The 22,328-nt window shown below is 47.8% G+C and overlaps 1 protein-coding gene across 3 annotated transcripts in view; it reads left to right on the forward strand.

The window, feature by feature from the left end:
* Nucleotides 1-22,328, forward strand: part of CLTA (clathrin light chain A) — a 297,566-nt gene that overhangs the window by 235,832 nt on the left and 39,406 nt on the right. The window contains exons 5-6 of one of the 3 annotated variants that reach the window (XM_069630464.1): nucleotides 10,684-10,737; nucleotides 14,249-14,284. The exons of 1 other annotated variant lie outside the window; for it this stretch is intronic. In XM_069630464.1, the coding sequence (XP_069486565.1) occupies nucleotides 10,684-10,737; nucleotides 14,249-14,284 (90 nt within the window). The remainder of the gene's footprint in view (nucleotides 1-10,683; nucleotides 10,738-14,248; nucleotides 14,285-22,328) is intronic. One more of the 3 variants, XM_069630465.1, reaches the window with a different exon arrangement.

Below are 22,328 nucleotides of genomic sequence, written 5' to 3' on the forward strand. Positions count from 1 at the left end.
AACTACGCCAAGTCCCACCTGGTACCTGCGCAAAACGCACTGTTTCTGGGAGCGAAGCTCGACAGTGTCCCTTCTGGCCTCCCCGTCGGAGGAAAGGACCAGGTCCATCCTGGGCAAGGTACAGCGGATGTTGGCTTCCGACGCGGCCAAGGTGAGGTCCATCAAGTCCCTCCTCGGAATGATGTCTTCTTGCATCTACCTCATTCCCATGTGCAGGCTCCGGATGCGCCCGTTGCAGGAGTTCCTGGACGCGCGCTGGATCCAAACGACGGGCGGCTTCGAGGAGAGGATCACACTCGACGAGAGTTTCCGCCGCGCGGTCCGGTGGTGGGGCACCCGCGCGCATCTGACGGCGGGCATGGACTTCCAGACCACCAGGAGACAGTGACCACGGATGCCTCCCTGGAAGGGTGGGGAGCGCACACCGAAAATCTACACGCGAGAGGCCTTTGGCCCACGACGGAGAAGTCCCTCCATATCAAAGTCCTGGAGCTCCGTGCAGTGTTCTGGGCCCTCAGGTCCTTCCTTCCGTCCCTCAAGGGCAAGGTGGTGAGGATCTTCACCGACAACACCACCACCATGTTTTACATCTGGAAACAGGGCGGAACCAGGTCCCCAGCACTGTCCAAGGAGGCGCAGGACCTGTGGCATTGGGCCGTCGCCCAAAGGATGTTTCTGGTGCCGTTTCATCTGGCAGGGATAAAAAAAGACCATCGCCGACTCACTCAGCAGGGAGCTGCGCTCGTGCCACGAGTGGGAACTACGGCAGGATCTAGTGGATCGCCTCTTCCGACGGTGGGGCACACCCCAGATCGACCTGTTCGCGACGGCGACGAACTCCAAGTGCCGGAGGTTCGCCAGCAGGTTTCCCCAGGCGAGGAGCATGGGCGATGCTTTCTCGTTCCCCTGGGAGGGCCTGTTCCTCTACGCGTTCCCTCCTTTGCCACTGCTAATCCGGCTCGTCAACCAGCTCAAGAGGTCACGGTGCAGGATGATCCTCGTCGCACCTGCGTGGCCGAGGCAGATATGGTTCCCGGACCTTCTGGACTTGTCAACGTCCCCACCAAGCAAGCTGCCGGTGGACGCAGATCTACTCTCCAGGGAAGGAGGCGCCATCCTCCACCACGACCCGAAATCGCTGAACTTGCAGGCCTGGCTCCTGCAGCGCTAGAGTTTGGAGGATACGACATACCGGCCGACTGCAGAGAGGTTCTTGCAAAGGCCAGGGCGTCCTCGACTCTTAAATGCTACGGACACAAATGGAAGAGGTTCTCTGTCTGGTGCCACGCACAGAAGATTAACCTTCTACGGATTACGGCTCCCCAGGTACTGCCGTACCTGCTGACGCTGGCCAAAGCTGGACTGGCACACGCGTCCATCAAGATTCATCTTGCTGCGATCTCCCGATACACCAGAACCACGGGGCGGACGTCCTTGTGGTCTCATCGTCTGGTGAAAGAGTTCATGAAGGGACTGTTCAGATCGTTCCCGCCGGTGAAGGCTCCGGCCCCGGCGTGGGAGCTCAACGTGGTGCTGACCAAGCTCATGGGACCTCCGTTCGAGCCTCTGCACTCGGCCCCGTTGAAGTTTCTGTCGTGGAAAACAGCGTTTCTTGTGGCCATCACCTCCGCACGACGGGTGGGAGAGATCCAGGCCCTTTCCTGCAAGGCCCCGTACTTGACTTTTCACGACACGAGGGTAGTGCTCAGGACGCACCCCTCCTTCATGCCCAAGGTACCGTCGGACTTCCATCTCAACGAACCCTTGGTGTTGCCTGTGTTCTTCCCTTCGTCGCCGGCTGAGAGGACTTTGCACTCGCTGGATGTGGCTAGAGCGCTGAAGTTCTACGTGGACCGCACAAAGTGTTTTCGGAAGACGTCACAACTCTTTGTGAACTTTGGACCTGTCAATCAGGGGAAGGCTCTCTCGAAGGCTTCCATTTCCAGATGGCTCTCCGGCTGTATCATGTACTGTCATCGGTTGGCAAACCGACCGCTGTCTGGCCGTCCGAGAGCCCATTCCACCAGAGCGATCGCAGCTACCACGGCGTTCCTTTCTGGTGTGCCCCTGCTGGACATATGTAGGGCTGCTACGTGGAGGTCGACGCACACCTTCACGAAATTCTACTGCGTCGATCGGGATTCCAGGGAGGAGTCCAGGGTCGGCCAAGCAGTGCTGCGCAACCTGTTTGCCTGAGGTGAGCCTGGTGAGGAGGTAAGATGCTTGATGTTGAGTTTGATGTAATGCTTAATGTTGAGCCTTTGCCACCTCCCGTGGTTGTGCATGTGTGTACTGCTATGTATTCTTTATTCATGAGCATGTGAATCCATGCCAGACCCCATGCTGGAGAAGGAACAAGTTACTTACCTGTAACTGTTGTTCTCCTGCATGGGTCTGGCATGGATTCACATGCGAACCCTCCCGCCTACCCCTCTGCGGCTCTTCACTTGGTCATACTGCCACTTCACGTGCTTCCAAATCTGAAGATGGCTGCCAGAGGCGGTGCTTAGGTAGAGGGCAGTCATTGGCTGTGGTCAGTACGACGCAGGGACCAGTGATTGGTTACTACTACGAAAGACAGATCAGAAACGAAACTGATACTGGTTTTTTCTTTACCGAGGATTCCCAGCCTGACGACGGGGAATATTCATGAGCATGTGAATCCATGCCAGACCCATGCTGGAGAACAACAGTTACAGGTAAGTAACTTGTTCCATCCTCTTGAGAGTTGATCTAGGGCAAAATAAAAAATTTACCCCATTGTACTGCAGTGTAAGATGCATTGTACAATGATAAACCGTTACCACAAGTGATGCAAAAGTATTAACACAGTAATACGACTAAGGGCAACAAGGTTTCCCAGTACAGACAGCCTGAAGGACATGTCCGTTTCCCCATGACATATGAGCAAGAGCCAGTGCAATGAAGCTTAAGGCTTGGCTGCACTACAACATGTACAAGTCAGATTAAAAAATGAAAACAAAGGGTTTAGGGTTCCATAAAGATGGAAGGAAAGTTGCAGTAAAGAGAAATCTTTCCTAACATCATGCATGCACACTAGACATATTGGCACCAGTATGTGGATTGGATCAGACGGTCCCAGCCCACTTCCTGAGCCCAGGCACACATGTCATGCACTAGCCCGCGAAAAACAGCAGCATTTCCCAGGCAAATGCATGACCATAAAAGGGAATTCCTGCCATGAGAGGGCAGAAAGAAGGCCAAACAACTAAATGGCCAAAGAAAAGGTGAAACACCTTGTGGCACGGCCACTTTCGGATACTAGCCACAGTAGCCATACACGGTAAACTTGAAAGAGCCAACTAAAAATATAGCAAAAATTGTAAAAATGTAACTGTTGCCACCAGCTTGTCTGTATGCACGTTTAAAAGTAACCATAATTTTCCAGCATTGGATCTTTCATGGATTCACATGCTGTGAATATTCCCTGTCAGGCTGGGAACCATGGTCATTTTAACCTAGCGTTTTCCTATGGAAAACATCGACACTTCAGTGTCCTATCAACCTCCTTTTTGGGTGCTTTAGTCCCCACCAGTAGGACGTAGGGTATAAATAGCCCCGCCCCTGCGGCTTCCCTTGAGATTTCAACATCTCCAAACTGTTGGGATCACCTTGTGTTCGTTGTGTTTTTTGCACGTGTGTGTTTACTATTTGTATAGAGATGGCTTCTGGGGCTCCAAAGAAGTCTGTTCCGAGCCTGTGCGACTTGTGGGTTGAAGGTGTATGAAGGTGACGAGCATATGGATTGCCTCTACTGCCTTTACCCCATCACTCAATTTGTAGAGGTTTTTCACAAAAGACTCTTAAGGACTATAATCGGCAGTTGGTTTGTTGGCTTAATGAGGGCACCTACCCCGCCTCAGAGGTGGGGTTGGTCCAGAGCCTGTCCTCAGAGGCCTGTACAGGCGGTGGAACATCGCCGGGTGGTGTTGGCCAAGCCTCCGGTTAAGAAATCTCGTCCTGCTCCTGGGTTGGAGGTCGGGAAGAGTGGTAGATCCTCTGCGAGTAAGCAACATTCTAAGGGTGTGGTTTCGTCCAAGCATGGTCGGTCAGACCATTCCCGAGGGTCTGAAGGTAGGCCCGAGAATTCTGCGTCGCAGGAGAAGGCCAAGAAAGACTTGTCGTCAAATCGCTCCTCTTCAGGGGACCATCACAGGTCGTCCTCTAGCAGGGAGTCCTCTAAGCACCGGTCCAGCTCTGCCAAGCAGGCTGGTTCACCTGGGAAATGTACACCGCATGTGGCGGTTCCGACGACGTCCTCGACGGTTACTGTGCCATCTACAGGGCCGTCATCGGCGGTTGTGTCATCGGCTCCGGCGTCGACAGGGATTGATAAAGGCCCAATTCTTTTCTCATCGTCTAGGATGGATACGGACGGCTTGATGCTGACGAGTGGCGCGTGGCAGTCTCGCTTGTCCCGACACCATTCTACATCAAGAGACGGCTGCTTTTTCGGTGTCCTCTGAGGTGGACGACGACCGGGAGCCGGTGTTGAATCAGTCGGCCTTGGGGCTGCAGTGTGTTGGACCTTTGACGTCTGGGGGCCTTGGGTGCTGGTCCGGCTATTTACCCGCTGGTGAACCCGCAGGCTATGTTGTCGCTCCAGGTTCGGTCCACGCTACAATCCTTGTTGGGCCAGCTGGATGCAAGGTTACCCCCTCTGGATGTGGTCCTGGTGGGGCCTGTCATGGACGCTGATGGTGTTCGTCCACATTCGTCGGCTACAGCTGGGTTGCCGGTGCCTCTGCCGGGGAGTGAAGATCGTCCACATTCCTACCCTGAGGAGGGTGAACTGCCGGAGTCGGACAGTGTGCCTCGGGACACCATGTCTACTGGTTCTTCGCCGATAAGGGACGCAGCGTGGGATACGGACGGGGAGGTGGAACAGCCTCATAGTCCAGTGCAATCATCCCCTCCTGATGATGTTGGGGCGTTCCACGCCATGATGGCTAAGGCGTGTGTGGAATTTGGGTTGACTCTTGAGGAAGAGCAGAAGGAGTGCTTCCTGTTCGATCAAAGGGGCAAGGGACAGAAAGCTGTATTCTCTGTGCCTATTCTGGACCACGTGTGGCAGGAGGGCCTGCGCACGATGCAACATCCCTTCTCGGAACCGGCTGTCAAAGGTAGGCTGGAGAAAAAGTTCAAGGCCCCGGAATCTACCCCAAAGTGCTTAGTGTCGCAGCCCACTCCTGAGTCTGTTGTCGGCGGCGGCCCTCTGTAAGGCCCGGAGTCTACTCAAGTGTTACTCCTCTGGACAGTGAAGCCTGGAGACACGATGCCTTCGGGAGGAAGGTTTGACTGTTGGAGCGACGACTGTGAAGGGCGGCCAATTCCTTAGCGATCATGGAGCGCTATGATGTGGCATCTGCTAGCACCTATTTTGGAACATCTACCGGAGGAGCATCGCAAGACTGCCATGCTTTTGGTGCGTGAAGGGGAGGAAGCTTGCAATCACAGTATTAATATTGCCGTTGATCTAGCGGAGTCCGGCTTTAAGCAGATTAGCAACGGGATAGTGCTGCGTAGCCAAGCCTGGCTTAGGTGCAGACCTTCACCCGGAGGTGCATTATAAGGTTCTAGACATGCCCTGTGAGGGGGAGCATTTGTTTGGCGACAAAATTGATGAGGCCCTCAAAGGGATGAAGGAAGCCACTGAGACTACCAAATTGTTGGGAGCTTTGCAGAGTGGGCACTTTTGCTCCTTTCGTCCGTTCCGAGGGGCTTCGGGTAATGCCCGGTTTACTTCCACCAGAGACTGGGGTTACGGTCGGTCTGGTTATTCCGCCCAGGGATATCAGATATCAGCGCTGTCGGCGCAGAAGAGTCGGGACTTTCAGGCCTCAAGGATAAGGGGAGACAGGCTAAGCCACAATGACTTTCTTCAGGGTAATCTGCTGGGGGGCCAGGGTGGCAATGCATGTGGATGAGTGGTGCAAGATTACGTCGGACCGTTGGGTGTTGTACACGGTGCGTCTGGGCCACTCGCTGGAGTTGTTCCCTGGTTTCCATTCCTCCAGTGTATGCCGTGCAACCACACCTTCACATCCTGCGGCAGGTGGTTGTGCTTATGCTACAGAAAGGGGCTATAGAATTGGTTCCAGTGGCCGAGAAAGGCCAAGGGGTTTATTCCTGCTACTTTGTTGTGAAGAAACCCAATGGCAAGTGGTGGCCCATTCTGGATCTTCGGCGGTTGAACAAGACTCTGCAACGCCTGAAGTTCAAGATGCTCCCTCCTTAAGGAAGTCATTTGGTCGGTACAGCTAGACGAGTTTCTGGCGTCGTTGGAGTTACAAAACGCATACTTTCACATACCCATGCGTCGACGGCACCGCAAGTTTCTGCGGTTTGTCGTAGAAGATCATTACCAGTTTTGGGTATTCTCGTTTGGTTTAAAGTCATTCCCAGGACGTTTACAAAATGTTTGGCGGCGTGGCTCCGACGGGAGGGTTATCACATATACCCTTACCTAGACGGCTGGCTGGTGCGGGGTTCGTCGCCAGGGGAGGCGCAGGAAAGTCTCGGCGCTACCATGTAGCTGTTGCAACGGCTAGGCTTTGCCATAAACTTCGAGAAGTCCTTTCTGTCGCCTTCCAAGGACTTGGTGTTTCTGGGGGCAGAGTTTCAGACTCATCTGGGAATTGTGAAGCCCATGGGCGAGAGGGTAATGAAGCTCCGGCAAAGGGCAGTAGAGTGGAAGATTGGTGCAAGGGTGTCAGTCCGGACCTACATGTCACTGCTGCGGGCCATGGCGGCATGCATTCCGGTGTTGCCAAACTGTTGTCTCTTCATGAGGCCAGTGCTGGAGTTCCTCGCGGACCGGTGGGCTCAGAGTCGCGGCTTGTGGTCCGACAAGGTGGTGATCAATGGCAGTCTGGTGGAAGCTCTTCGCTGGTGGCAGTGCTCAGACAATCTGGCTCGGGGCTTGCTTTGGCTGGAACCGGAGTTCCAATTTACAATTGTGGCGGATGCCTCTCAGACAGGATGGTGGGCGCATCTTGGCGGCTCACAAGGCCTTTGGTCTCGGGTGGAGTCTCGGTGCCACATCAATGTGCTCGAGTTGAGTGGTACATTGAGCCCTAAAATCAATTCTGCCGCGCATACGCGGTTCGGTGGGGAGGGTGTTGACCGACGATACCACCACAATGTTTCATATCAGGAAACAGGGGGGCACGCATTCCAGGGTGCTGTCGAAAGAAGAACAGGAACTTCGGCATTGGGCTCTGTTGCACGACATTGGCATTGTGGCGTTTCCTCTGCCGGGAGTGTTGAATGTGCAGGCAGATGCGCTCAGCAGGGATGTAGGCCAGCTCCACGAATGGCAGCTGAAGGAGCAAGGGGCGTCCATGACCTTCCAGAAATGGGGCCATCCTCTCCTCTGTTGGATCTCTTGGCAATGAGGGAGAACAAACAGTGCAGGGAGTTTTCCAGCAGGTGGGCTCACACAGAGTCTCTAGGGGATGCGTTCTCGTGGACTGGCCGGTTCACTTATGCATTTCCTACCGTTTCCGCTCATTCGACGGACCCTCCAGTGGATTCAGAGATATCCATGTGATTCTGGTAGCTCCGTTCTTGGCCAGGCAGCCGTGGTACTCGGATCTCCATCTGTCCATGGCAGAGCCGATTCGGTTGGAAGCGACGCTGGACCTTCTGTCTCAGGTCAAGGGAGCTGTATGGCACAACAGTCCAGGATCTCTCAGCCTGACGGCTTGGCTCCTGGCTACTCAGAGTTTGGCCTGCTAAGGCTTTCCAGTGATTGGCGGCAAGAGCACCGTCCACGAATGTGTCCTATGCGTGTAAATGGGTTTTGTGTGGTGTAAGGGCCAGCGAGGAGTGGACCCTTTCAACATTTCACCGGAGCAAGTTCTTCCGTACCTGTTGCAGTTGGCGAAAAGGGGCCTGGCGCTATCCTGCATAAAGGTTCACTTTTCAGCGATTTTCTAGATTTACTCGGAGGCGACATGAAGCGCCTCTGTTTAGTGATAGTCTAATCGAGCATTTCTAGAAGGCGTTTTTTCGTACTTTTCCTCCAGTCAAGAAGTTTCCGCGGGTGTGGAGCCTTAATGTGGTTCTTTCGGGTCTGATGAGACCGCTGTTTGAACCGATGTCGACGACTCCTTTGCAGGTTTCGTCATGGAAGGTGGCTTTTCTGGTGGCCATTACTTCGGCCAGAAGGATATTAGAGTTGCAAGCTTTGGTTGTGGAGCCTCCATACTTGAGGTTCTTGAAGGACGAGGTTGTGTTGGCTACCAATCCGCACTTTATCCCAAAAGTGCCAACAACATTTCACAAACGCTCTTCTTTTGTGTTGCACTAGTTTTTTGCTTCAGCCTCAACGCCTGCAGAACGGGCTTTGCATTTGCTGGATTTGAAGAGGGCGTTGAATTTTTTTTTTAATCGTACTCAAGATTTCAGACAATCTAAACGGCTGTTTGTGGCTTATGGGCCATCCGCCAAAGGATGGGCAATCTCTAAATCAGGACTTTCTCATTCGGTGTCCTCTGCTATTTCGTTCTGCCACACTAAAGCTGGAAATTCTTTGGGAAGGACTCTGAGGGCACACTCGACGAGGTCTACGGCTTTGTCAGCGGCATTATGGTCTGTGCTTCCTGGGTGGCGCAGCAGCATGGTGAGGATGTGCAGGTGGGACGGGCGGTCCTGCAACGCCTGTTTCAGTAAGATAAGCCCCGCAGCTTCGGGGTATTTTGAACTTGATCACTGGATGGGTTTCTTGGTCTCATGCATGTGATTCAGTTTCTATATTGGTTTGCCTTTTCACTCTGCCATGCATGATTGATACTGCTATGTAATCTATTCACAGCATGTGAATCCATGAAAGATCCAATGCTGGAGAAGGGAGTAGTTTCTTACCTGTAACTCCATTTCTCCAGCGTTGGTATCTTTCATGGATTCGCATGCGCCCTCCGGCCTCCCCTGCAGGTAACCCTGGTTCGGGTTCCCTCTACGTTGGAGGCTAAAATCTGAAGGGAAGCTGTGGGGGGCGGGGCTATTTATACCCTACGTCCTATTGGTGGGGACTAAAGGACCCAAAAAGGACGTTGATAGTAGACTGAAGTGTCGAAGTTTTCCATAGGCAAACGCTAGGTTAAAATGACCGAGATTCCCAGCCTGACGAAGGGGAATATTCACAGCATATGAATCCATGAAAGATACCAACGCTGGAGAAATGGAGTTACAGGTAAGAAACTACTCCCATCCTTTGAGTGTAAGTTTAGGGTGATTAAAGTATGCCCTTTGCGCTGCATTGAAGATGCTCTGTGCAATATGAAAAAGTTACCCAAACAGATAAGCCAAAAGACAAAAGGGAGACTTAGTTTCCCAGTACTGACAGTCTGAAGGACTAGTCTGTTTCCCTATAATAAATGAGCCAAAAGGCCGGGGAAGCGAAGCTGAAGGCTACAAAAACTACATATTTCTTACATGCATTCCTGCTTACAGGTTCTTTCTACTGTGTGGTTTAACCCCCATTGTTTGTTACCCAAGTTTGTACCCATTCTCACCCAACTTATCCTTCCCTCCTATTGTGTTCCCTTCTTTCTATCCTCTCACAGACTGCGGTCTGGTTTAATACCCTGACCAGGGTCACAATACACTTACACATGTAAAAGAACTGTGCGCTTTAAGACCACTACAGTAGTGACTCCCACATTAAAAAAGCCAAGTAACATAACATAGTACTGGTGCAACTCAAGCCTTCATTGGAAACCTTCTGTTAGATGCTAAATGCAAAGCAGCAGCATAAGTTCAGTTCACACCGTCACACATCACTATTGTGTGGACACGAAGTACTGTCACAGGTGGGCCAAGCAATAGTAAAACACCTGTTTCCACTTTCTTCAGCTAACCCACCACCTTCACCAAGAACTGTATCTAGTCTGTGCAAAGAATGTCTATAGAAGCAGAGCTACAATCCCCAGAAGGTTAGCATTACTTATCCAGTAATAGTCTTTCTGTGGCTTGTTTTTTCTTAGTTGCATGCACCCACTTACCCCATATACAAGCTGGAAAACGGGGCTCTTATGCAACACGTTCGAGCAGGATAAAAAGCGGAAGATGTAGATACCTGTATCCTGTGTATGTAGAAAAGGAATAGCGCGTCAGGACGCAACCTGTCGACTTCTATTTTCGATTCTGAAAAAACAAACAAATACTCCCAACCACTAGATGGTGGCCTATGTAAAGCAAGTGACTCTATGCCGATAAAAGCTACAGAAATACGATTACTGGCTAAGTATTGTTCGCCCTGGTTAATCATCTTATCCCAAAACTAGTACTGCAGCGAGGCATTCTGGGGTGCTGATAACACATTGTCACCATGTCAAGAACACTTACCTACTTGGTAGTTGGAAGATAGTTCTGTTTGGTCACTTAGTGATGCCAGCTTGAGGCGTATGCATCTAATGTGGATAGTGGAATACACGGGTAAACACCAATAGATCTACTTGAAAATGTTAACTTAAACAATTTCCATTGTTTATAACCGCCTGCTTTCTTTCTGTGCCTTTTTCAAAAGCTTTTGTCTGATTTGTAGCATGTAAAAATGCTTCCCTGATTTTGTAACTGTCAAGGCATTTTTCTCCTTTTCAACTTTCTCTCTTTTTTTTCTACCTGCTTGCCCTCCTTTTCGGATCTTTTGCTGTCTAGGGTGGCTGATGAAGCTTTCTACAAACAACCCTTCGCTGAAGTGATTGGTTATGTGTATGTTGCAAAACTACTAATTCTTCTGTTTGTTGCTTTTTTGTCAACTTCATTTTCCTTCTGCCAATAGTTGGTATTGTGTGTTTTTTGATTTTTTTAAGTTTTTTCAGGTTTACCCAGTTTCCCGACAGGTGAGTGCTTGCTGGGTGGCAATTGTGCACAATGTGCATTGCAGCTGGCTGCTGTTGTGCTAAATTATTACGTTGGGCTGTACAAACCCTGATTCTTGGCGAGTAAGTGATGTATTCTTTTATGTAGGCAGGCTGTAATCCAGCTTTATACCATTGAAGGAGCATAGGTCAGAGGTGACATGCAATGCTGAATTTACGGATACCGCACTAGAACAGCACAACATTAATGCAATTATGGATTGAGTTCAGGACTGGTAGAGTGTAACTTGAGACGTAGTGCTGCTGTTGCAGGTTCCAAACACGGTTTCTTTTCAAAGAGCATTGGAAATGGGAGTTTCATCAACAGGGATAGACTCTGGGCATCCATATGTTTTAATAAGTTGAATAAAACGATGTTTAGAACCACACAAATAGGATCACTTCTCAAACATTGTGTTCCCCACTCTGTTTTTGACAAAGTATATTGTAGACATTGAGTGCAGAGACTTTGATTCTGACATGTGCCAATAAGTTTGTTTAATTTTGTTAAAGAAAACTCTTATTTTGGGTGCTTTGAAATGTTGCAGGACTTTCTAAAAATTGGCATATGTATGCACCATTTTCTTACGAGAGCAAGGGAGTTGTGTGAATAGTCTTGCTCCTTTGGCTCATTAGAGGTTTTCCAGTAGAGTGCCCTGCATGATCTAAAATAAAATGTTATTTGACTTTCCAACTGGAAGGTGCGGGTTGGGCTGGTAAACAGACTTTCACTTCCTAATTTCAATATGATACTTTGTCTTATGGTTGAAATTTCTAAAACCTTTGTATGTAGGTTGTTTATAGGGAATGTGCTCGGTCTTCAATGTCTGAACTCAAAATAGCTGTTAAAATTATCCTTCCCTTTGGAAATTTCAAAAAGATATTGTAGATTTCACTTGAGACCATGGTGGGGAGAAACTGACCTGGTTTAGCTGACAAACGTGCCTACCCAGCAATTATTCACTAGTCCATAATCTTCCACTGTTGTGACTAATATGGAGCTGTAGGGAGGGCAACCACTGATCAAGAGTGAACAAGACAAACCTGAGAGGAGAAAAATACTCGTCCTATTTTGACGTTCTCGGCAGACATTCTCTTTCCGGACTGATTTTAGTCTGAATAGAAAAGCTTTCTCAGAATCCATGGCAGCTAGATGGCCCCACATGCTTGCTTTCTCACAATGTCTGAATCTATTTTTAAAAAGTGCTGGGACTGAACAAATCTGCAAGTATGTCTCTAGTGTGATCTCTGATCCTTTAATTAGAATTTCTGATGCCTGTTCAGCAAGAGAGGCTGGAATCCTAACTGCTACAATTCTTTCAGATTTTCAGTCTACTGGATTTATGCGATAATGGCACATACTTGTTCTAAGAACCCATTATGACATATTTTCCTTTGAACGTTGTATGTGTACCTAATGAAGAGTCCATCACTATCAATTCCAGAGTGGAAAAATATTAGTTTGTCAGCAAATCCATTTCTTTCTGTTGTAATGCACTTCATTTCTTTGAAGATTATTTCTAAAATGGGGAATTTATTATTTATTCAGACCTAGTGAAATATTCCATTTCCTATTAATTTAGACTATTAGTAACATTATTGCACTATTATTTTCAGTGTTCACACTTGTACCGGCAGCATAACCCCAACACAGGCGTGGCTACAGATCAAGTCAATTTTCTGTTGCCCCATTGACCACATCAAGCCTAATTATTGTTCAGATTGGGAATTTATAATAAATTGAATCTAAAAACGGATGCACAGTGATCTGGTTGTTTAATGTCATGTTCACGGTGTTGTAGAATCCTATTCCATATTCTGCCCCTTTTTTCTTCTCAAATATTATTCCTGTCATTTTGTTTGTACACTTGCAAAATAATTTGACATTTTAAGTTCATGAGTGAGTTGGCACGTGTTTCGTGTGTAACGCCTTATCATAACTTTTAACATTCCTACATTGTTTCATAAAACCTGTGGGTCTCCTATGTCCATGGATTGCTCAAATATGGGCCCCAGTGAGTCTCTCACACACACACTATTTAAAAAAATCTTACGACTGGCATGAAATTCAGACACACAATTAATAAGGAATTAATCAAATTAGAAGTTATTTTTTATTATAATTGTATATTAGCTCAAGAAAAAGTTATGTAAAAAGGGATGGCAAGCAAAAACATTTAAGCTTGTGAAGAAATAAGTGGGGCAATATGGATTATCCTTAAAGGTAAATGTCAGATTGAAATCCATACATTTGTTTGTTTGATACTATTCTAAATGTTAATATTCTAATAATGGTACCAGTAAAATATCTGGCAATTAACGGAAATGCATTTATTAAAATCACCAGCCATTGTCTTTATAGTGTATATTTGTCAAACGAGTTTATATTACCTATTCGAAGTAATTAAATGGTATGACAATCATTTTCTTATGTTGTCTTTAAAATTAAGGTTTCGCTTTAGTTTCATTTTAAAACTTCAATGAACGATTGAGTGCTTACATTTTACAATGTCTTTATATTTGCACCTTTTAAATTTCATATTCATTACTTGTCGTGATTGCAGCTTCAGAATGTTTTTCATAATGCATAATGAATGCCAAGTGTAACTGGAGTTAGCTTTCCATGTATACTGCCGTATTTGTAAATGTCAATCGAGTGTTTTCTAGATTTCTAGTGCATCAAGAGTGAAATGGGTTTATAAATTGGGTGCTTGGCACTGTGGCTTCACATTGCAGAACTGGGTTTATAAAACGTGATCGCATCACCCAAATATTTAAAGCTGGAAGTATTTGTTAGCAAGCAACACGAGCATTGCTTTTCTTGTTCTTTTCACTTTTCTCCCTCCCCCCTTTTTAGCCCTCATTTCAAAGATAATCATTTTTCAGACAAATTACGACTGTATGGTGAGACGTGTACATTTAGCAAGCCTGCTTTTGGTTTTGCAAGTGCCAGTTAACTCTAGTTGGGCATAACTGTTTGGAAGTATATGGTGACTTGAGTTTTTGACCACGTGACTAGGGAAGATTTGAAATAAAAACTTAAAATACCGTCTTCTCAGTGGGCTTGGAATGTATTTTGCAATGCATTAACTTGGGTACTGGCTAGCAAAGCACTTTGCAGTGACAAACCCAGATTGGAATTGTGTTACATTGGTAATTTGACTGTCCACTCCCCGAAACTGCTGAATTGATAATAGAAAGCTATGTTGTGCAGCCAACTCCCCACCCTTTGCTAGCATGTTTTGTGAATGTACACTAAGCAACTAGTGCATGTTTTCTGCTTGTCATCTGCATTAAGCTCATTTATCATTTCTGTAAATGACTTTAAATCTCTCCTTGTTTCTTTTCTTCTCACCTTTAAGCACAAACATAAATCATCCTTGCTACAGCCTAGAACAGTTAAGTAAAACCTTCTCACTGCCCCCTTACACTGTCTGTCCCATGATTTTAATAGCAGTGTTGTTGCAGTGACCTGTTGTCTTCAGTGCCGTTGTCGATTGCACAAAGTCATCCCTGTGGAGCTGTGCCCCAGATCCTTCCTTTCATGCTAGCATCATCCTCATTGCTTTTTTCCTTGTTTCTTCTGGACTCTTTATTGCTAGTACAGAATTTTAGTGTCCTGCTTGCTTTAGTTTTTCCTACCTTTGACAGCCGTGGTCTAGTTGCCTTATATACTAGTTAAAGGTCGCACTTGATTATTGTCTTGGTGTGGGTAGCCTGACACATTTTGATATTTACCGTCATCGTCCATTTTTCGAATTAATAATCTACCTCCAGCGCACCCCTCCATAAAAATGAAATCTGTCCGGCCATATTACACTACTCTGGTTCAAACTAGTCTATAAGAAACATAGATGCATTTTATGTGTGACCTAAACGCCCTGTTTGTTACTTGGGTTTACAACTCCTACCTATAAAACAAAGCAGTGCAACCTTTTTGTGTTTGTGCATGTTTAACTTTCAGAAGGTGCCAAAGTAATTTGGTGCCAACTGCCAAGTTAATTAACTGTTTTTTTCATGCTCCCAATTCTGCAAATTTGCAATGAAACATATTAATGCTGACAGGGCACATTCTTGAGCTACAGTAGATGTCGATGTCTCAATGACTCTCCGCAATGCCCTGAAAGGAAGTAGGTCCTGTATATAGTGCGACCAGTGAATGTCCGGTTTTGGATATCAAATGTATCTAATAGTCTTACACTGCCAACACATGTTGCGGTTCATATATCAACACCAGGTTTTCCATTGTGGCTTCATTTTATACCGGTCTGCTTTGGCCACTATCTTCCAGGATTGGTATTCCTTGTTCTCATTATTTAATTGTGACAATCTACCTAAAAATCTAATATTTCAGGTTTCAAAATCCTGTTAGCTGTACATTTGACAGATTTATATGACGTCTGTTTTGGCATACCTGCTGACATTTCTTCCATACCCTTCCTACTTCTCACCCAAGCACATCATAGCCATATTGGTTTCTGTGCTGCTGTAGGCAATACATTTTTTTTATGAGCGTGAAGTGTTGCAGCATACCATACTTTTCTTCACTTAGATTGACCATCCCTCTGGCAAAGTTGCCTGGCCGATTCTCTCTCCACAGGTTATTCACAGCATGCAGGAAAAGTAGCTATACCAACCTCAATAACGTTGGATCACGGATGGTGCTGGGTCATAGATACAGTAAGGTACCTTTTTGGAGGGGTGTTCAAATAGTGCTCACTAGCACTTGGGGGGAAAGCAAAGATGTGACAAAAGGCACTACGTTTGTCACATAAGTAGGCATGATGCGACTCCTTTTTAAATCCTCAACAGGTGGCATTAGTGCATTTTGTGAAATCGTAGGTTTCAAGATTTCTTGCACTGGGAGACCACTTCATCAGTAGCCAGCGCAGAAATGACTAACATTTCATCAACAGTTGGGCAAGAGCAATATGTACGCAGTGCAGCACAGCTGTGTTCTGCATAAACTGTTTTTACTTATGCTTACTAGATGTTCGTTCTCGCTTACCATTGGTGGCTGACAAATATTGTTACCGTATATATGTGTGTGTGTGTGTGTATGTATATATATATTTCTGATGTTTGTTAATCTGCTTAGAATCACATGCTGTGCATAGGTCCGACATCCAGTGGTCACTGCGGAGTATTGCATTTTGTTTTTCGTAGTCGAAAAGGGGACGTCGACAAGGCGTGTCTGTAACACTATCCCTATAGTGACGTGCGTTGTACCCACAATCCCTCACGCGTCGAGGTCCCTCAGATTGTTTTTTTCCGCCCAGTTTCTGGTCGCCTTTCGCGGAGCTCCTAGAGAGACATTGCTATACTTGCCACGGACCTCGGTCCTTTTGTCATAACTTAATATACTGATAACAATCCCTCCCCCTCGATGTTAGCTGTGAAGCTGTTTCTCCGCCGAACTGATTTTCGACGGAGAGGAAGAGCGGAGGAGATCCTTCGGCGCTGCCGAACACGTGGCCTGGCCTCGACGGCCAACTTACAGTAGGGAGAGTGGGGGTTAAAACTTTGTCTCTTCTCTTTGAGAATGTCTTTCTTTCTCCCCTTTCTTTCCCTTGGGGTTGTTATCGCCAGCTATTATTGCCTCAGCTATGGAGAGGACACCATTTAAGTTTTGCCCACGCTGCAGGGGCAAATATACTTGGAAAGATGAGCACAAGCTCCGTAATCGTTGCTTACCCCTCGATCACATAGAGAACAGCTGCGCAGCCTGCAAGCTCTTAAAACCCAGGACTCTTAAAGAACGTAGGGTTAAGAGGTGGGCGGACTACGCGATGTCGAAGTCAGTTTCCTCACCCGCTGCCGCTGTTACTGAAAGTGACGAGGAGTGCGGTAACTCGACGTCCGTTACGGAAGTCATGAACCCCCAGAAGGAGCGCTCCCGCTCCTCGTCGTCCGTCCCCGACGGGCTCGGCTCACGCCCTTCTTATGGGGATGAACACCCCGGCGACAAGGACGCACACAAACCCCATAAGGCTAAACACACTACCCACGGCTCTTCTTCGTCGAGAACGAAGGATCCATCAGCGCCGAAGGGGACACAGGGCACTCCGGTGTCTACCGCAGACCGTAAAGGTCACAAGCCCCACCCGCAAACGCAGCCGCGACCAGCGATTGGGCTTCCATCTAACACGGGCGCTACCCCAAAAACATCCGACGCAGCGCTCCATAGAGCGACCGTCGAGGTACAACGCGCAACGCACACAACGTCGACACCAGAGCCCTCGACGGACAAAATCGTGGTCGAGAGCCTAGCGAGAATTGTCGCCGAAGACAAACGTACGCGGACGACGAAACAAACGTCGAATACCGCGTCGAAAAAACATAAAAGTAGCCAGGAACTGCCCCTTTCTCCAAAGGACGCTTCCGAACTACCTGAAGGCTTTTCAGAAGGAGACGGGAACCTCTCGTCGACGTTGTGGGAGCGTTCGAAACGATTCGAAGGCGAAAACACTAATTTCCCCCCTCTAGACTATTCAGGGGTACCCCATGAGACCCTTGAAAGACTCCATTCTTGCATGGAGAAAATGGAAAGGTTTCTAGGAAACCAAGACCCACCCACTCACAAAAGACAAAGAGAATGGCCACAGGATGACCCTAGAGTCAAGATTCCTAGGCTGGTTGACCTCACTGAGGAGGAGCTATACCTCCAAGAAGATGAGTGTTTGGGTGGAGAAGAAGAGGTAGAACTTGAGGAAGAGGGGTTCGAAGAAGATCCTTACACCACTGCTACAGGGTTTGAAGAGGATACAGCTACCTCGCAGCCCTGGCATTCACCGTCAGTGCAGCCTTGGCAATCCCCATCAGTACATTCAGACCCTGATGCCTTTCTCCCTTCTCCTCTCGGATTCACATGGGAACTCCTCTCCCATAGATGACCAACCTTCCCTCAATGCACTATTGCGCAAGGCAGCAGCGCATTTTGAGATTGATATAGGGGAAACTCTTCCAGACATTGACTTTGTAGAAAAAGTCATCAAAGAAAAAGCCCCTGTTAGCCAATCTATTCCACTCCTGGCTTCTATTAAAAGAAGAATTTCTCCTTCCCTTACTAACCCAGCTTTAGTAAGAGGGGTCAACCCTAGAATAGAAAAGCTCTTCAGCCCCTCATCCTCTGACCCTTTATACATCAGAGGACACTCTATTCCGGACTCCCTTGTGGTTACCAACACAAGAAAAAGAGCAGGGGTGCCACTATCCCCTAGTGAAGCACCTCCAGATAAAGAAGGCAATAAACTCTACGCACTGGGGAAGAGAATCACGACCTCCGCCGCCTTCTCTACTAGGATTGCTAATAACTCACTTTTAGCTAGCTACGCAGATGCACAGTGGAACAATCTGCGCAGCGAAGCAGAGGAAGCACCTGAACCTCTGCGTTTTCGCCTGCTAGCTATAATATCAGAGGGCACACTGGTAAACCAGGGCATCGTTAAGAACTCCCTAGATGCCGCTGAGACGGCTGGCCGCTCCCTAGTGCAGGGAATACTTCTCAAGCGCCACGTTTGGCTACGCAATTCAGGTTTTAAGCCCGAAACCCAAGCCTCTCTCATAAATAAACCCATTGAACAGACGCATCTGTTTGGGAAAGCAGTAGATGAGGCCCTAGAACATACTAAAAAAGAGTTTGATACCATCAAGACTCTTGATCAAATTTCTAGGCCCCCTAACAGGCGAGGCTATGGTAATAAACGCTCCTTTCGTGGCCAAAGACAGCAGCAGAACCACCAACAACAACAATATTACTCTGGCTCCAACTGGCCCACTAACCAGGGTAACACCCAGTTCAGTCAAAGAGGCCAACGCCGTGGCAAAGGAAGAGGTCGTGGCTCCAGCCCCAGAGGTTCCACGCCCAATACCAGCAAATGACCCGAAAATCCGGGTCCCCTCCCATGCATCACCGGTCGGGGGCCGGCTAACATCGTTCCTTTCAGCATGGGAGGGAATCACGTCAGACCGATGGGTATTATCCACCATAGCCCACGGATACTGCATCGAGTTCAACGGTTCCCCAAAGTACAAACCCCCACGGAACCGACGCATGACACCGCAACACCTCTCCATTCTTCTTCAAGAAGTGGAAGAACTACTGAAGAAAGAAGCTATAGAGCCCGTCCCCCTATCACAGGTAACAGAAGGTATTTATTCAGTGTACTTCCTTGTACCCAAAAAGGACTTAACCATGCGCCCTGTATTAGATCTGCGCCCAGTGAACATATTTGTCAAACCCCAAAAGTTTCGTATGGTGACCTTACAGGAGGTAATCCCACTTATCACAAGGGGATTACATGACAACACTGGACATGAAAGATGCATACTTTCATATTTTAATGTTGACATCGCACAGAAAATACCTCAGGTTCAAAATAGAGGACAAACACTACCAGTTCAGAGTACTACCCTTCGGGATAGCATCTGCACCAAGGGTATTCACGAAAGTACTGGCAGTGGCAGCGGCCCACCTGCGCAGATTATCCATCCCGGTATACCCTTACCTCGACGACTGGCTCATAACAGGGGATTCTTACGAAACATGCTTCTCCAATACCCAAAAGACCGTAGACCTTTTGTCCCAACTGGGCTTCTCCATCAACGAAAAGAAGTCCAGCTTAGACCCCAGCCAAACCAAACAATTCCTAGGGGCTCTTATTCGAACAAAGGACGGCCTCGTATTCCCCTCCAACGAGAGGGTCCAAAACATGCTGTTTCAAATTCCCCATTATGTAGCAGGCCGAGAGGTGACGGTACGCAAAGCAATGCGCTTGCTAGGGATGATGGCGTCATGTATTTATTTGGTACCTCACGCGCGCCTGCGCATGCGCCCAATGCAAGAGTGGCTCTACAGCCAGTGGTGTCAGGCCAGCGGACAATGGGACGATCTAGTGGTGGTTTCGCAGGCCTTGGTTCTCTCGCTACGGTGGTGGACAAAAGAAAACCTGTTATTAGGGAAAACTTTTGCCACACCCGCAGTGGAAGCCACTCTAACCACAGACGCATCCCTTACAGGATGGGGGGCTCACCTATCCCATCAGACGGCCCACGGAGTGTGGACTCCGAGCTTAGCATCCAAGCATATAAACCTGCTGGAACTACTAGCGGTGTTCAAAGCACTGAAAGCCTTTCAGAAACAGCTACAAGAAAAGACAGTGATGGTCCTCACAGACAGCACCACAGCCATGTACTACCTCAACAAGCAAGGAGGCACTCACTCTCCAGGACTGTCCAAACTGTCCCAGAATATATGGAAGTGGGCTCTCAGACACAACATGTTCCTACTGTCACAACATGTACCAGGGGAACTCAATCTTCTAGCAGACAAACTCAGCAGAGACTTCCCCCTGCCCGGAGAGTACGAATGGCAATTACACAAAGACATCGTCTTAGACGTCTTCACTCAATGGGGATTCCCGGAAATAGACCTGTTCGCAACTCTGGAAAACTCACAATGCCAAAGTTACGCCTCCAGGTACCCCCAGAACCAGTCCAAGGGGAACGGTCTGTCGATTCTATGGTCAGGGAAATTTGTTTACGCCTTTCCCCCGACTCCCCTTCTCAACAAAGTGGTGCACAAGATGCATCAGGAGCAGGTGACAATGATACTAGTGGCCCCAATGTGGGCCCGGCAGCCATGGTTCGCTCACTTGATGGAGAAGTCCCTATCTCCCCCAGTGAAACTTCCCTGCCCGTACAACATGCTGTCACAAGACAAGGGCAAAACACTGCATCCATGCCCTCAGACCATGAACTTAGCAGCCTGGCTCCTGAGATCATAGAATTTGGACATTTACAACTCCCACAGAGATGTATGGACATCCTCAGGGAAGCCAGAAAACCTAATACTCGACACTGCTATTCTAGCAAATGGAAAAGATTCGTTATCTGGTGTAGAGGTACTAGCATCAACCCAGTTGACTGCTCTCCTACTGACATTATTCTATACTTGACCCATTTACTGGATTCAGGTTTAGTGTTCAATTCCATTAAAGTCCACCTAGCGGCACTTTCTGCATACACCACTTCCCAACTTAGTGTCGTGGTGGAAGATACCAGTTATCAAAGCCTTCATGGAGGGGGTAAAGAGGATACACCCTCCGATAGCTAACCCAGCCCCCGGATGGGACTTAAATGTGGTACTTTCCAGACTCATGGGCCCTCCCTTCGAACCAATGCATAAGGCAACTCTTAAAGATATCACCCTTAAGACTGCTTTCCTAATAGCTATCACCTCCATTAGGAGAGTAAGTGAACTACAGGCTCTTTCTATACTAGACCCCTTCGTAACAGTTCACAAAGATAAGGTGGTTCTACGCACACACCCAAGGTTTGCACCTAAATTCATCTCGAAATTTCATGTAAACCAAACTATAGAACTACCAACGTTCTTTCAAAACCCTTCCAGCTCGGGAGAAAAAAGTCTGCATACACTAGATGTACGCAGAGCTGTCATGTTCTACATGGAAAGAACCAGACCACTGAGAAAGACTAATCAGTTCTTTGTCTCGGTGGCAGCAGGAAGAGAAGGAGATGCGGTCTCAAAATCCACTATATCTAGATGGATTGTTCAATGCATCACTCTCTGTTACACTCTTGCTAAGAGAGAACTACCCTTCAAGCCAAGAGCACATTCCACTCGAGGCACGGGGGCTTCCATAGCATTCATTGCAAATGTTCCCCTTGAGTCCATCTGCAAAGCGGCAACCTGGAGTTCTGTGCACACATTTACAAAACACTACTGTCTAGATGCACACTCTAGATCTGATTCCCAGGTTGGGCAGGCAGTATTAAGACATCTTTTCTCTACTGTTCCTTCTTATAACCCACCGCCAACTCCGGGTACTGCTCGCTAGTCTATGCACAGCATGTGATTCTAAGCAGATTAACAAACATCAGAAGACAATGCATTACTTACCGTAAAAGCATTTCTGAAGGTTGTATCTGCTTAGATTCACATGCGCCCACCCTTCCTCCCCGCTCGGATGGAAGGAACATAGACATCCTTTTATATATATTTCTCTCTTTTCTGTACTCACTCACGGCTAAAAGGCTCCCTCAGGGCAGAAAAATACAAACAGAGGGACCTCGACGCGTGAGGGATTGTGGGTACAACGCACGTCACTATAGGGATAGTGTTACAGACACGCCTTGTCGACGTCCCCTTTTCGACTACGAAAAACAAAATGCAATACTCCGCAGTGACCACTGGATGTCGGACCTATGCACAGCATGTGAATCTAAGCAGATACAACCATCAGAAATGCTTTTACGGTAAGTAATGCATTGTCATTTATATATATATATATATATATGAGGCTTGTGGAATCTGCTTAGATCACATGCTGTGCATAGGCCGACATCTAGTGGAAGCTGCGGAGTATTACAGTTTGTTTTTCGAAGTCGAAAAATGGGCGTCGACACAGGGCGTGCCAGTAA

Source organism: Ambystoma mexicanum, chromosome 6q (genome assembly GCF_040938575.1).
Source record: "Ambystoma mexicanum isolate Mex_15411 chromosome 6q, UKY_AmexF1_1, whole genome shotgun sequence".
In the NCBI taxonomy this organism is placed as follows: Eukaryota; Metazoa; Chordata; class Amphibia; order Caudata; family Ambystomatidae; genus Ambystoma; species Ambystoma mexicanum.